This window comes from Saimiri boliviensis, chromosome 20 (genome assembly GCF_048565385.1).
Source record: "Saimiri boliviensis isolate mSaiBol1 chromosome 20, mSaiBol1.pri, whole genome shotgun sequence".
Taxonomy (NCBI): Eukaryota; Metazoa; Chordata; class Mammalia; order Primates; family Cebidae; genus Saimiri; species Saimiri boliviensis.
This window is the reverse complement of record NC_133468.1, coordinates 13,940,419-13,956,160: the sequence shown is the minus strand read 5'-3', so window position 1 is coordinate 13,956,160 and position 15,742 is coordinate 13,940,419. Positions and strand designations below refer to the sequence as shown.

General features: G+C 47.2%; 1 protein-coding gene across 2 annotated transcripts in view; it reads right to left on the bottom strand.

Annotated features, from left to right (window-relative positions):
- SLIT3 (slit guidance ligand 3) overlaps positions 1-4,364 on the bottom strand; it is a 627,330-nt gene extending 622,966 nt beyond the window's left edge. Inside the window, exon 1 of one of the 2 annotated variants that reach the window (XM_003936171.4) lies at positions 3,866-4,364. In XM_003936171.4, the coding sequence (XP_003936220.2) occupies positions 3,866-4,062 (197 nt within the window). In that variant the 5' untranslated portion in view covers positions 4,063-4,364. The remainder of the gene's footprint in view (positions 1-3,865) is intronic. The other variant, XM_010346663.3, reaches the window with a different exon arrangement.
- Positions 4,365-15,742: the final 11,378 nt, after the last annotated feature.

Sequence of the window (15,742 nt, the reverse complement as noted above, 5' to 3'; positions counted from 1 at the left end):
GGACTTTTGTGGTCAAGTGAGGGAAAGCCTATGACATGGTGTCGGTTTTTATTGGACCCAACCACCAGCAAAGCTAGCCGTCATCTGGAGTGATGGAGAAAATTAAGTTACCACATTCTCACGTTTCAGCCTTTCGCCCGTTCTCCTTCGCAAACAGGAAATGTTTATTTAAATACAGCAGTCTCCACCATGTTCCAGAGCCAAGTGAAAAACCAAATATGTCCACTCTTGCCCCCACTCCACTGTTCAGGCCACCCCTCACTGCAGGGAGAAGTGGGCCTCTGCCTGCCTCTAGGCAGGACGGCAGGATGGGGAGAAGTGGCCCCACGTGAGAGTTCATTTTCATCTGCCTCCTCTTTTTCCAGGCTGAGATTGTGGTTGGAGAAGAATGACATCTGTGGGCTCCTTTTGTAGTCAGAAGAGTAAGTGCAACATCTGTTTACTCTGTGCTCCATGGTAAATGTTTGGTTTCAGGCACCGCCATTCACTTCCTCTTCTCTTGTCCTCTATCTTTGCTGCATGGATAATAAATTACACTGAATTCTTCTCTGCATTTATTTAGCTTTCTTATGGGTGTCACCTCCTCATGGAGGGGGAAAAATTATCAGTAGTTTATAAAAGACAGAGTTTCTTTTTCTGCCTGATGTGCTGACATTACAGAGAAGATCCTGGAACACAGACCCTCGACTCTGATTCAGGCTTCATTATGAACAGTTCAGGCCCCATTCCAGGCCTGAAGCAAAGCCCAAATGGGGAGCACATTATCCCCACTCAGGTTTTCCTTAATGTCATAACACAAAGTTTCAGAAGTCAAAAGCATCCAGAGAAACAATATACACAGATACACACACACACAGATCCCTTCATCAAAGGCTTTTTGGGAGGCAGAGTATCAAGAACGGAGAACGGAGAAAACGCTGTTTCTTTGTTTTAAAACACAATTTAAACATTTGAGATCGGAAAATTGGATTTTAGGACAGTCCTGAACATCTGATGACATTGCTGACAAAACGTGCCCCCTGGCAACATGAGCCCTGGGGAGTTCAAAAGGCTCACCAAAGCAAGTCTCCTTCTTCTATCTTTTGCTTACATTCCTTACGTCGAAGGGCTGGTTTTCTTCTGTATATGCAATGATTCTATATACAGTTTCTGGAATGCAGTAGAGGTTCAAGTCATGTTTGTTCTCAAACTCCTAGGCTCACGCGATCCTCTCACCTCGGCCTCCCAAAGTGCCACTGCTCCCAGCCTGAAGTAATGCTTGTTGAATGAATGAAGGCAGGAATAAATGAGTGATTCCTCTCTGAAGAAATCCTTGGCAGAGCATAAAAATGCCAAATATCCCCCAAGAGTTTTCAGAATTGAAACGTGACATCTGAGTTGGCTGAGAGACAGGGTTAGTGAAGGACATTGGTGGTGAAAGACTGTTGGTGGCTTCTCTGAAACCCTGCAGTAAACCTGACCCAGCTTGCTCCTAAATGCTGTCCCCCATTCCCAGGGAGGAAGGGGCCTAGAATGAGATACTATCTCAGCACCCCCATGCACCTTAGCCAAAGTGTCGCCAGTGACCACAACTGAGGCAGATGAGACCGGGGATATCAAAGCAGCTCCTGCTCTGCTGTTGCTGGTTAAAGACACAGGCCGTGACTGCAGCAGGGGCCTATGGAGACCACCAGGACTCCAGTCTCCACACCGTTGCTTCTGGAGCTGACGGGCTTCCCTGAGCTGAACAGATCTCTGAAGGAAGATGACTGGGTGGCATGCTGGTGTGGGTGCTGTTCCTACAGCTTTGGGAAACTTCCTACATACCGGGAGGCAAGGGGTTTACTCTTCTTGGTTTCCCAAACATGCAGCATGATTTTGAAGATGAGGAAGAAGTAGTTTCAAGACCCCAAGCAGCAGACCTAACATCAAAATGAGCTGAACGTTTGCAGGGTATGACAGAAGCAGAAGCAACAGCAGCCTATTCTAAGATCCAAGCCCAGCCAGAATCCTCCCAGGACTGTTTGTTTATAGGTCATGGCCCAAACCGACCCTTGTTCCAAGGATGACCAGGGGAGTGATAAGGGTTGTGGGCTTAGGAGCCAGTCAGGCTTGGATTCAAATAATTCACTCACTGCATGACCTTGAGTAAATGACAAGGTGGCTTAACTGTAAATGGAGTAATACGCATTGCCTATGTAACTAATAAGGCTATTGTGAGATTCAATAAGATAATACATATACACAAATCAAGGCATTTTTAAAAAGCATTTATCAAATGTTAGCTATAGTTATTATTTCACTAACTCATGTGGCTAGCACTGGCGTGAGGAGGAGGGCAACTTAATTTACAAGTTATAGGTATCTAAAAATACCACTAAAACAAGTTTTTCACTGCTCTGGACTAACAATAATATCTGAATTAAGGTGTGAAAAACTGGATTCTGGCCCTTTCATTGCCATCAACTTGCTGTGTTTTCTTGGGCAAGACGTTTTAGACTTTCAAGCCTGGTTTTCAACATGTGTTAATGAAGATTCTGCTCTCACCCTTTAGGATTGTGTGGTTCAACCCAGCAGAACAATCATTGCACTTGAGGGAAAAAAAAAAAAGTTTTGAGCCAAAGGAAGAAGAGAGCACCAGGAATAATGAAGACAGTTCTGTTGAGTCTCCACCCAGAGAGGCACAAAGAAGTGGAAGAGAAGATGAGGTGGGGTGACAGGAGGTGACTAACAGGAATAACACACTCTAGGACAATGCTTGTCGTTGATACTCTCTTGCAGCCTGAAGTCAAGAAGAGAGTGGAAGATCCAGGCGCCTACCCCTGAGGCACATGAGGAAGGGGGAAAGAGGGAGAGCAAGACACGGAGGGAGTCTACCACACTAGAGCAAACCCTCACCCACTTCTCGGCCGGGTTCCCAGTAAGGCTCCCACCCACGCCACCGTTTCTTCCCCACTCCCTTACCCCACCCCAACTGTGGACGAAGAGGAGCCCACCCCGGAGTCCAAGTTTTGAATCTGGTCCGAGGATCAAAATGATAAACGGTTCCAAAACGTTGACATATGAAAAGTAAATATTTGGTTGCACAATTGGGGCTAAAACGAGGGTCAATCCACCCGATTCTCCAAACGCCTCGCCACTCGCTGCCAAGCCCAGGATCCGAGGCTGAGTGCGGTTTGTAAGATTATAACGCTGGGTCTCATTTGAAGGGTTGTCAGCATTTCCATTCTCCAGCCCCGTTCGGGGAGGCATTTAGAACCGAGCCATAAAAAATTCACCCGGGTCTGCAACTTGGCATCTCCCAGGCTGCGCTCCAGGTAGAGCGGGTTTTGCGAGCACCCACTCTGATTCTGTCCAGTTCCTCAGAAGTTAAACCTTCACCCACACTCAACTTTCCTTGCAAGGGCAGCCAGAGAGTGACTGGCCCATTCTGATCTCCAAGCGGGTCAACAGTCTCGGGCCCACTCTCCCGCCTCCTCGCCTTGACGCCCCATCATCCTATAGCTTTCTCCTTCGCCTGCCCCCCTTTTTAATGAGCGCAGACCCTTGGCCCTCACCCTAAGACCGCAAGGCTGCAGTGTTCTTGTCTCCCCGCACCTTCGGCCAGCTACTCCTTGGAAGCTGTCAGCCGGCCCTGCGTCTGGGGCCCTTACCCCTGGAGAGGCACTGCTCTTTGCCCTTCGCGGGGGGCTTCGAGACCTCTCTTTCCGGATCTGACCAAGCCTACAGGTCCCCAGCTCCGAGAGCGAGAGATCGTATCTGGGAAGGGATGAGAATGGAGACCGTATCCAGGGATGCCGAGGGGAATGGACGGATCTGGCGCCTGGGGGCCCCCTCTGTGGGACCCAGGTGGGTGGCCCGCGTGGGGTGGGGCAGGGGTACTCACAGGCGCTCGGCGTTGCGGGGGATGCCCCGAGGAACCGTGCGGAGGCCCAGCCCGTGGCAGTCCACGCTGGCGGCGGAGCAGGTACACTTGGTGGGGCAGGCGACGGCTGGGGGCCCGCTCAGGACGCTCGCCAGAGCCAAGGCCAGCGCCAGGCGGGCGCGCACGGCGGCGCTGACCCCTGTCTGCCCGGGGGCCATGCTGTGCAGGGCCCCGCTCCCGGAGGAGTCTGCCTCTGCGGGGCAAGACGCGTGGAGCCCGAGGAGGCGCGCGGGGAGCGCGGGCGGCCTGGGGAGCGGGCGGCGGAGTTGGCGCGGAGGAGGGGCGAGCTCGGCGCTCAGGCGCACGGGGCGCGGGCGGAGCGGGGAGCGCCGGGCGGCAGCGGCGGCAGCAGCAGCAGCAGCTCCATCAGCGGGGCCGGCGCTGCCCCGCTGCGCATCGCTGGGAGTGCCCAGGTGCGGAGCGCCCCCTGGCCCCGATGGCCCGTGGGCCGGGTTGGGGATCTGGGGCAAGCGCAGTGGGGCGTGGCGCCCGGGGAGGTCCGGCTTGGGGCTGGGCTAGGGCGCGCGGCTAGGGTGGCGGCGGCGGCTAGGGCACGGGGCGGCCGGGTGAGCTGGCCGGCGCTCGCTCTCTCCATTCACTGAGCAGGGCAGACACCGGAGACGCGGGGCCCACCCCTCCCACCCCCGCTCCCCCACAAAAAACGCCAACTCCGCCTCCCATTGGCTGCGCCGCGCGTCATGTCGACTAAGTTGGGAACTTTGCTGGAGCGACCCAGAGCCTGGAGGGAGGAGGCAGGAGAGGAGGGAGAGAGAAGGAACCAGGGAAGGAAAGGGGCTTGGCCAGCAGGGCCCCGGGAAAGAAACACTGAAACTTATTCACTGTTCGGAGCCAAGGACTGATAAGGCTCTTGACACTTTTGTTTTTTAAATTCTTGCACTGAGCTGAGCACTCTACTCATATGTTTTACTTAAGTCCACAATCTACCAAGGGGGCGTCTGAAAACGAAGCTCAGAGAAGTGAAGCGACTTGCTGGAGGTTCACAGCTGCTAGGACGCCAAACCATGGCACTGTCACCCACGAAGCCACTTCCCTACAGCACTCATGGCAAAGATACATAATTTTTCCTGAAGAGCCTTGGTTGACACCAGTGCACTCCACAGCAAACACACACACACACACACACACACACACACACACACACACACACACACACGGTGGTCCATGTTGTTGAGGTCACTGCTGGCAAACCTTACCCGGAAACCTGCCCTGCGTTGTGCAGACCCAACGCTTTGTGGGCTGCTGAAAGTACTGATGACAGGGACTTGGGCCCTGGATTGACAACGCCTTCTTCCATCCTTGGGTTTCTGCTTCCTAACTGGGTGACTCTGGGCCAGTTGTGTCATCTCTGAGCCTTTGTTTTCTCAAATCAGGGGCCACAGTCCTGCCTGGCCTCACCTCCCTGAGTTGTCTGGAGCATCACAGAAGAAAACGGGTTTTTGTAAAAGTCATTTGAAGACAAGGCATCCCTTCTGTCCCCAGCACCTTCTTTCTTCCAGTGCCCGCTTTAAATTGGCTAGGTCTGAGCTTTTCCAGATGCCGGTGGGGAGGAGGCGTGTGCATTAGAGGCTCCATAAATACTTGTAGGAATGATTTTGTTTGTTTGTTTGAAAGGAAAGGGCAGGAACTGGAGGAACTATTGCCCAGATCTCCTTGAGATCCCCTCACACTGAGAAGCTCTGAAGGAGCCCTGCACACACACACACACACACACACACACGCCTATATATTCATAGCCATATACACACTTTCACATACTCATGCTCACACACACCCATGTATATACCTGCAATCACACACACGTGCACATGCATGCTCACACACACACACTCACACAGTGACAACTATACTCCTGAGAGCTCTTCCCTTTTCTTTCATAGGAATGCTATTCTGATTTATTCCACCTCATTTTCCTTCAAGGAAACTTTCAACTACTTGACCACATCCTGTGAATATATAGTAGAGCTGCAGATTTTATTATACTTAGCAGATTTTCAAAGTTTTAGCTTCGGGCACCCAGTTGCGCGCGCCGGCGCGCGCGCACACACACACACACACACACACGCACACGCTCTCACACACACTCGAGTCCCAGTTGCGCTCGCCCTCTCTCTCCCTCCCTCTCTCTCTCTCCTCTCTCTCTCGTCCCTTCATCATTCATAAACACATTAGGTGCAATTTACTGCTGTTTTTCTTGGGAACGGGCTATCTGTACAGATGCTGTTGTCATCGCCCCCTGGTGGCTGACAAGGGCCTATGCTACGGTCCTCAGGGTGACTTCAGCATTTAAGAACTCTAAACATGCTCTTCCCCCTTTCCTCTGAAGCTTTCCTCCAAACCTTGAACCAATTTAGTACCAGGACTGAGGCAGATGAGAGAACCGGGCAAGGGCCCAAGGGCACAAAGCGTCTCAGACAGTCTGGAGCAGAAAAGAGTAGGGTTTTCTTTGTTTTCCTAAATGCATGCTAGCGCATGTTTTGCAATCCCTTCGGGCTGGGCCTGGATCTGTGCTCCGAGTGCAGTGGGGGGCTGTGTTTTCCATTTAAGCTGCTCAGGGGGTTTCACGCGCCAGACTAGATCTTTCAGTGACTTTATAGGCATTCAAGTGTGATTTTCCTGGGAGATGCCCCTTACAACACATGGCGAGAGTCCTTCAGAGCCAATCATCCCTGAGGAGGAGGCAAGTGGGAAAGACAGAAGGGGCCCATAACACCAGGCTCGGCAGAATCATGGGGTGTTTGGGCTGGAACAGCCATAGAAATCACCTAACTCGACATTTCTACAAGTGACTTCTGATGACTACTGGTTCCTCACGTTTCACCATGGGGGAGGAAACAGTTTCCTTGAGCAAGGATAGATTGAGAAATACTCACCTTCACCCCTGTTGGAGATTTGCATCACAGATGAGTGTTTTTAGGGCCCTGAGAAGTCTTGCAATAAGGAAATCTGTTTAAGGCTATTTAATCCAGGTTCCCAGTATACAGGACCCCTTTTCATATAAACAGGAAGTTATCTTGGAACATACTTTGAGACCCCAAATATAGTTCAACTCTTCTGTTTTACTAATAAGGAAACTGCAGAGAAAGATGGGCATTGAAGCAGGATCACCCAGCTAATTAGTGAAGTAACCACAGCCAGGACTCGGGGCTTCCAGTGCTGAAAATGTGGCTCTGTCCACTCCTTCGGCTGATTCTGGGATATCTGCAGAAGGCGGTCGCTACCCAGTGGAGGAATTGTCTTCCTTAGAGAAGACTCAGTAAATCGTTAGGAGGCCAGTATTGTTTAGAACTCTCTAAATCCAAGGACCTGAGGTGGTTTTACACTCTACGGTGTCATTTTTAGAGTTCCCCCAAAGTCCCAGCACAACTTTTGAATTTTTCCTTTTGTTTTCCATAGGCTTCTCAAAAGCAAACTACTCACCCGTTACTGCAAGAAACCCCATCTTCAACTTTCTACTCAACCTGTGTTTATCTCCCTGTGTAAGGTACCACCCTTCACCACAGTCAGCTGAGGTTTTCTGTTTCCAACCATCCAGACTCACCAATTGCGCTCATGATTCTCCAGTGGATTCTCCAGATCTACTCTCTGCTCACTGTCAGAGGCAGTGCTGTTCTCCAGAACAAACCATTTTTGCTTATTGAATTTCCCCCAAAAAGGACTTTTAAAGAAAGCCATGGATAGTGTACAGAATATAAGGAAAAAAAATGGAAGATGGAGGCTTCAAAAATGACAAGACCCAAGGCGGAATCTAGGTGCCAAGCCCAAGATTTCCAAATTCTCAGGTAGGAGCAACTGATTCTGCTGACTTGAGTCACATGACTACACTTTTGGCCAGAGAAGACAACAACCCATGGGGAGCGGTTCGACGGAAACTGCACTCAGCTGGGCAGGTAGAAGTTCTGCTCTCAAAGGAAAACTCAGGAGCTACTAGCTGAAGAGAGGGTGGGAATATTGAGAAGGCAAAACAGCTCGAAGCATTTTCCCTCTCGCATATACCACAGCCATTTAATTCTTCAGTTCTGTTCATTCTTCCCACGACCACCTCTTGAATGTATCTCTTCTTCATGTCTGGCTCTCCTGCTATTGTTCAGATCCGCGTTTCATGCACAGGCATTGCTCATGGGCCCTCACATCATTTCTCTTCGTTTTATCATTTCTTAGTTTTTTGCTCCACCAATCCATCCTTTGCTCTGATGACGCAAGAATCTTTCTAAAAGGCAGACCTGACAATGCAATCTTGAACTCTGGAGTTGTTTTCTGCTTCTTCCACCGCATCTCCCACCAGTCCTCCAGATCCACTCAATACTCACCCCAGAACATCCTCTCCTACCCTCCCAACTGTCTACCCCACAGTCAGTATAGCAGCCAAATCCTGCAGTTTAAAAACCGAATCCTTTGGACTTCCTGGTCCAGACCGTTAGGTTCTTGAAGACAGTGACCCTGGATAATCCAATTCTTTCAAAACTGTATTATAAAAAGTTTCAGGCATATAGAGATATCGAATCCATTTTTGCAATCTTGGTATCTAGAGATGCAAATAAACCTTTGATGATTGATAAATGAATACATGAATGAATAAACAAATAAATGATCTTCTCAGCCAGCTTATTTGACATTCTCCTATTGTATTTTTATTCATTTTAATCAATGTTGCTCGATCTTTTGGGGGAGGAGGGTGGTTACATTCTTGCAAATGACATACATTTGCCACTCCCATCCCTAATTCTGATATATTTGCTTTCACCCCATCATGAGTAACAGTTCGTGCTCATCATTCTCCAGTGGATTCTTCAGATCCACTCTCTGCCCACTATCAGAGGCAGTTCTATTCCCCGGGAAACTAGCCTTTACAGACTGACTGTATCACTTGAACTCCCTTGGATCTAGCCATATAGGGAACTAGTTCAGAGAGCTAGAGGAGAGAGGCCAAGGGTTCTTCCTCCACAGGACTGAAGTTTGTCAGTGGCTGCCTTTCCCTATCAAAGGTCATAGTTAATGTCTAGCAGCTGTCTTCTCCAGATATATGGGTCTCCTTGGAAACCACTGCTATCCCATTACCCCTTTAGAGAACAGGAGTGGAAATAGCTTTCCACTGCTGCTAAACTTTGGGGAGTCCCCATTCCTCGTTGATTTCTTTCTCTCTTTTTCTTTCTTTTTCTCTTTCGCTCTCATTTTCTCTCTGCTCCTTCTCTCCTTCCTTCTCTCCTTCTCTCTCCTTCTTTCCTCCCTCCCTCCCTTCCTTCCTTCCTTCTTCCCTCCCTCCCCTTCTCTCTTTTCCTTCCTTCCTTCTTCTGTTTTTCTTCTTCTCTTTTCCTCTCTCACTTTCTCTCCTCTCCTTCTTTCCTTCCTTTTCTTCTTTCTCTCCTTCCTTCCTCCCTCCCTTTCTCTCTCTTTCCTTCTCTCTCTCTCTCATTCGTTCATTCATTCTCTCTCACTTAGGCTAAAGTGCAATGGTGTGATCTCAGCTCACTGCAAACTCTGTCTCCCAGGTTCAAGCAATTCTCTGCCTCAGCCTCCTGAGTACCTAGGATTACAGGTGCCTGCCACCACGCCTGGCTAATTTTTGCATTTTTAGTAGAGATGGGGTTTCACCATCTTGGCCAGGCTGGTCTTGAACTCCTAGCCCTGTGATCCACCTGCCTCGGCCTCCCAAAGTGCTGGGATTACAGGTGTGAGCCAGCCACCGCACCCTGCCCCCTTGCTGATTTCTTAACCCTGCCTCACCTTTCCACATAGTCCCTTTACCAAACTTTCTTCAGGTACTCCTCTGAATTATCCACTTCCTACCAGGGACCCTGAAACTGGCACACTACCTCACTGAGCTACCAAGGTAGATCTTTGACGAGTAGGTGAATAGGAAGGGGGAAGAAAGAAAATGAAGCCCCCAATTTGAGGTTAAGACTATGATCCCTATTATATTTTCCTGAGAGACAGAATAGCTCATGTATGTGATTTTAGGTAATTCCTGGAGAAATGACCAAAAGGTTAAGAAAGTAGCCTAAAAGGGTTAAGGAAAAGGGACCATCCATTGGACCTAGAAGGACAATGTTTTCATCGCAAATGCTTCCCTCTTTCTACCCTGAAAAAGAATGAACAATAAAGGTTTATTGCCAGTTACTCTTTGGATCCTCCCCAAGGGATAAGAACTGCTCTGAATAGATCAATGTTTAAGAATGAATATGTGAGATAAATTTGATGAATGAATATTAAAATAGGTGACCTATTGATATGGTTAGGCTTTGTGTCCTCCCTCGAATCTCATCTTGAATTGTAATCTCCACAATCCCCATAACCCCCATGTGTCAAGGGAGAGGCCCGGTGGAGGTAATTGAATCGTGAGAGTGGTTCCCCCCATGCTGTTCTCATGATAGTGATTGAGTTCTCATGATATCTAATGGTTTTATAAAGGGCTCTTTCCCCGTTTTGCTCAGCACTTCTCTTTCCTGCCACCTTCTGAAGAAGGTGCTTTGCTTCCCCTTTGCCTTCCACCATGACTGTAAATTCCCCGAGGCCTCCCCAGCCATGCTGAACTATGAGTCAATTAAACCTCTTTCCTTGTCTCGGGCAGTTCTTTACAGCAGTATGAAAATGGACTAAGACAGTTATGAGGAAGAAGACAGAGCAACAAAAACTTTCAAAATCTATATTCACTTGTAGCAGACAGCTATTAATTGGCCTTCTGCTCCCAGTGTGATTATGGTTCTCAATGTTCTTGTTTGTATATGATCTTGCTTTCCTCAATACACTGATTATTTTTTAATTGCATTTTAGGTTTTGGGGTACATGTGCAGAACTTGCAGGATTGTTGCATAGGTACACACATGGCAGCATGATTTGCTGCCTTCCTCCCCATCACCTGTATCTGGCATTCTCCCCATGCTATCTCTCCCCAACTCCCCACCCCCCACTGTCCCTCCCCTATTTCCCCCCTACAGACCCCAGTGTGTGATGCTCCCCTCCCTGTGTCCATGTGTTCTCATTGTTCAACACCCACCTATGAGCGAGAACATGCAGTGTTTGATTTTCTGTTATTGTGTCAGTTTGCTGAGAATGATGGTTTCCAGGTTCATCCATGTCCCTACAAAGGACACAAACTCATAGGTTTTGATGGCTGTATAGTATTCCACGGTGTATATATGTGCCATATTTTCCCTGTCCAGTCTATCATCGATGGGCATTTGGGTTGGTTCCACGTCTTTGCTATTGTAAACAGAGCCGCAATGAACATTCGTGTGCATGTGTCCTTATAGTAGAAAGATTTATAGTCCTTTGGACATATACCCAGTAATGGGATTGCTGAGTCAAATGGAATTTCTGTTTCTAGGTCCTTGAGGAATCGCCACACTGTCTTCCACAATGGTTGAACTAATTTACACTCCCACCAACAGTGTAAAAGTGTTCCCACTTCTCCACATCCTCTCCAGCATCTGCTGTCTCCAGATTTTTTAATGATCACTATTCTAACTGGCGTGAGATGGTATCTCAATGTAGTTTTGATTTGCATTTCTCTAATGACCAGAATACACTGATTTTTTAAGGGGTGGGCATATGACTTAAATGGGCCAAGCAGAGTCCTTTCCTGGGATTTTTCCAGTTGAAACTGAAGAAAGAGATGTAGTCCTTCTGGGGTGCTGACACGTGAGGAACAGGAGTGAGCAAGCAGGTGCCCCAGTCAAGACTAACCATGGTGAAAGAGACTAAATTCGACCCATCTTCCAGAAGTGTAAGTGGCATGCAGCTTAATTTAGCAATCAAATAAACATTTATTGAGAACTTCATGTATGCCCAGGAGATGATATAACCACAGCTGCCAAAAATCCAATTGGGAAAACAAAATTAAGATCCATGAATGAAGAGAAAAGACTAAATGCTAAGTGATATGGGCCTCATAGTAAGTGCTACACAAATTCTGAAGAGGGAGAAATCTCTTTGAGCTGGGAAGGGCTGAAGAATTCAGTCTGAGGTTTGAAGGATGGATGCATGGGTTCAATGACATCAGTGAGACGGATCCTGGCATGGAGAGAAACACAGGGAGAAAGGTAGGAATAGAATTGTGTATGAGGTGGGAAGAGAGCTGTGAGAATGTGGAATATAAGAGAGTTTACAGCACATTTCTATTGGCCTAAGAGACAATTGGAGAAAAAAAGGTTTGATGCCTAATTTTGCCCTTGACTGTGGCTCAGCTGACTTACTTTAGAAACTGAAGGACTCTGTGTAGGGGCAATGGCTCTGACTTTGAGAGGTGATAGAGATTGTAATCCCCAGAAAGGAACCAGAAATATGTCCCCAGTTCAACTTTGCCCTGATCTGAGAGGAAGCCAGATGATCTGGGAGCTCTTGGTTCTCTAAACTGGTGCAGGAAGAGGCAAGTCAGCCAGGTGTGGGGTCAGGCTCTTGGTCCTCAGAGCCAGAGTGCTGACCCGAGAGGCCTGACAGACAGATGAGTGTGTTCATGGGCCTCTCCAAATTGTACAGGGAAGATCTGTCTCATATTTGAGCAAAGCAAGAACTGTCACTGGGGAGATGGCTCTCCAATTTGAGGAGCATTAATCACCTAATTAACCAGAACACCTGCTCATAAAAATTGTCCCACCCAGGGAATCAAGTTAAACAAAGCATGAGGATGTGCTGCAGAGACTTAGCTGTGGCATCTGTATCCTTGGCTGGCCTCCTTGAACACTGAGGCTCACAACACCCTCCAGCCAGCTGTTGGGCTTGACAGAAGCTTCTGAACACCAGACTTGTTTAGCAAGCTGCGATTAGGGAAAAACTCAGAGAACTCCTCTTGCAACTTATTTGGAATTGTGGATGCCACTGAAAGAACTGGGCACTGTTCTGAGTGTTTTGCCTACATTAAGTCTCTAATACTCACAACAACCAAACGAAATCTATTGTGGCTGAGGCTAGAGTGATGCTCACAGATCTAGTTTCTTCTGGGCACATGGGAAGACTGCATTTCCCAGACTCCATTGCAGTTAGGTTAGTGCCATGTGCCTCATTCTGACTAAGGGAGCATGTGCAAAAGTGCATACCATTTCTATACTTGGTCTTGGAAACTTCTTATGTAATCAGTACAGCCTGCTCTCTTTGTCTATTAGCTGGACACATAGAGAGGATCCAGGGAAGGTCCAGGGTGTCCTGAAAGAATGGCACAACTACAGAACGAGAAGCACTGGAATCCCTAAATTACCACATAGAAGATGGTGACCAAACAGTCTGTACCATAAGAAAAAAAAACTAAGCTTCCCACTGAGATTTGGAGGTTTGACCCACCAGTGCAATCTTGGCAATTGTGTTTCCTCAAATCACACAAGACCAACCTTAGAGAAAGCTACTACCTATGTGGTATGATTTCAGAAACTTCAGGAAATTCCTCCATCCCAAAATAATACCTCCTCCTATTGGTTAATCATTGACATGTTTTTAAATAGGAACCCTTATTATCTGTTATTTACTTACCTTACCATTCCTTCAACATGTATTTACAAAGTACTTTCTAGGTGCAGATAATCCTGTAAGTGTTATAGTGATGACAAAGTAAACACGGTTGCTATTCTCATAGAATCTTCTATGGGCAACAGATGTAAAACAACCAATTAAATGAGAAAATTAATACATACGAATTATAAGAGTGGAGAAGGGAATGAATAGGGTGATGTAATAAATAGAAACACAAAGTTTCAGAAAGAGTAGTCAGGGAAGGAGACTTAAAGGACAAAAAGAATCTAGCTATTGTGTGTAAGATATGGAAGGGGGTATGTCATTATTCTAAGAGAGACAATGGTACATGTGAAGGCATTAAGGTATGACTTTGATAGTTGGAGAAACACAGGAAAGGCATATAAACATAGGTTAGATCCTAGAAAGTGAAGGTTTGTTCTGGGAAGGTTGGAATTATTTCTCCTTCACTATTGCATTGACCCCAGTATACATGAAGTACTACAGTGAGTGACATTCCTCCTTTCATTTGTGTATAAGAAGAGAAGCCTGGCCAGGCGTGGTGGCTCATGCCTGTAATCCTAGCACTTTGGGAGGCCTAGGTGGGTGGATCACCTGACATCAGGAGTTCCAGACTAGCCTGGCCAACTTGTGGAAACCTCATCTCTACTAAAACTACAAAATTAACTGGGCATGGTGGCAGGTGCCTGTAGTCCCAGCTACTTGGGAGGCTGAGGCAGGAGAATCACTTGAACTTGGGAAGTGGAGGTTGCACTGAGCTGAGATTGTGCCATTGCACTCCAGCCTGGGCAACAGAGCAAGGCTCCATCTCAAAAAAAAAAAAAAAAAAAAAAAAAAAGAGAAGCCTAAACTTTTAGATGAATCTGACTTGATATAGAGTCTATTGTAGTTTCAGAAATATTTGAATACAGGTGGCTGATCAAAGGCAATCTACTTAGAGAATTGCTATGAAAGCTATCTTGAATAGGTAGCATGATACTTTCCCACAACTTTTAAGATTTTTGATGTCACTCAAGGCAAGGGGGTGGAGTTGATGAAGACCACTAAGGTAGGAAGTTAAAGCCCCTCTAACCCTTGGAGCCACCATCTCACTGAAGGCATGCACATTTCTGTAAAATATTTTATTGTATACATTTCCCTTTCCAAAGTTTAGCTAATGTCACCATTGTCTACCAAGATGGCTAGACCAAAAGCCTAAATGTCATCTTTAGCTCTTCCCTTTTTTCCTCTTAATCTATGTCACACTCATCAACTGACCAAGACCTATTAATTTTTTGACTTCATATGTTGTAAGATCCACCCCTCCACCCCATACTTGTCACCTGGGTCCCTTAACTAGCTTCCCTGCTCAACTCCCGTCCAGTCATGTTTTCCAGAGCCTCTGAGGGCTTGCCATTAGTACGTTGCTTCAAGTCTGAGGAGCACACATAGTAAAGAAGGGTCTTTGGGAACTGTTCTCTTCCCTGCCTTTATCTCCTGCTTCATTCTTCACCAATTCCTATTCCCACCTTATGCTGAGCTATGGAGACTCAGTTTCCTGAAAGTATTGAGGGGTTGATGGTTCACCTGTGAACTTCTACCATGCTCTTTTCTCTTTCATGGATGCCCTTGCCCACCTCCTCCCTCTCACCACAGTGTCCCAGTCTTTCCCCCTGAGGCCCATGCATCAACACATGTGTGAAGCACTTTATACTTCCCTCGCTATTAATTCCCTTACTATATTAGAGACTTCTTCATTTGACCTGGGGCTATATAAACCTCTATCATTATACTCCTTCCATTAATGTAATCATCACCTTCCCCAGTTAGATGGTGAGTCCCTTGAGAACTGAGACGAGATTTGCCAAACTCCTCGTGAGAGTTGTTCATCCTTACTGTGCCCAATACCACTCTTCTCAATCTTGCTTAAACCCACCTCTTCCAGAATTTCTCCCTGATGCTTTACTGAAACTGTTCTTGCAACAACCTCCCCATCCTTCTAGTTAACTGGGCCAGAATTCTTGGAATTACTCCTCACTTCTCCATTCCTTTCTTACTCAACATCCAAACAATCAGCAAATCCTGTTTATTTTTCCTTCAAGTCCAGAATCCAACCATTTATTTTCATGTCTGCCATTACCACACGCGACTACTGTTCCTGGACTGGATTATAGTAATAAACTCCTAACTCCTGCCACCATCATTTCCTACCTTCTAGAGTCAACTTTTAACCCAGCAGTCCTGTCATGTTAATATATATGTCAGATCATGTCATTCCTCTGATCCAAAGCTTCCAATGCAGACTTCTGCTTCTAGCTGTGCTGGAGTAACGGGAACTGGATTTATTCTTCCACCTTAAGAAGAAAAACTGGACCAGCTATG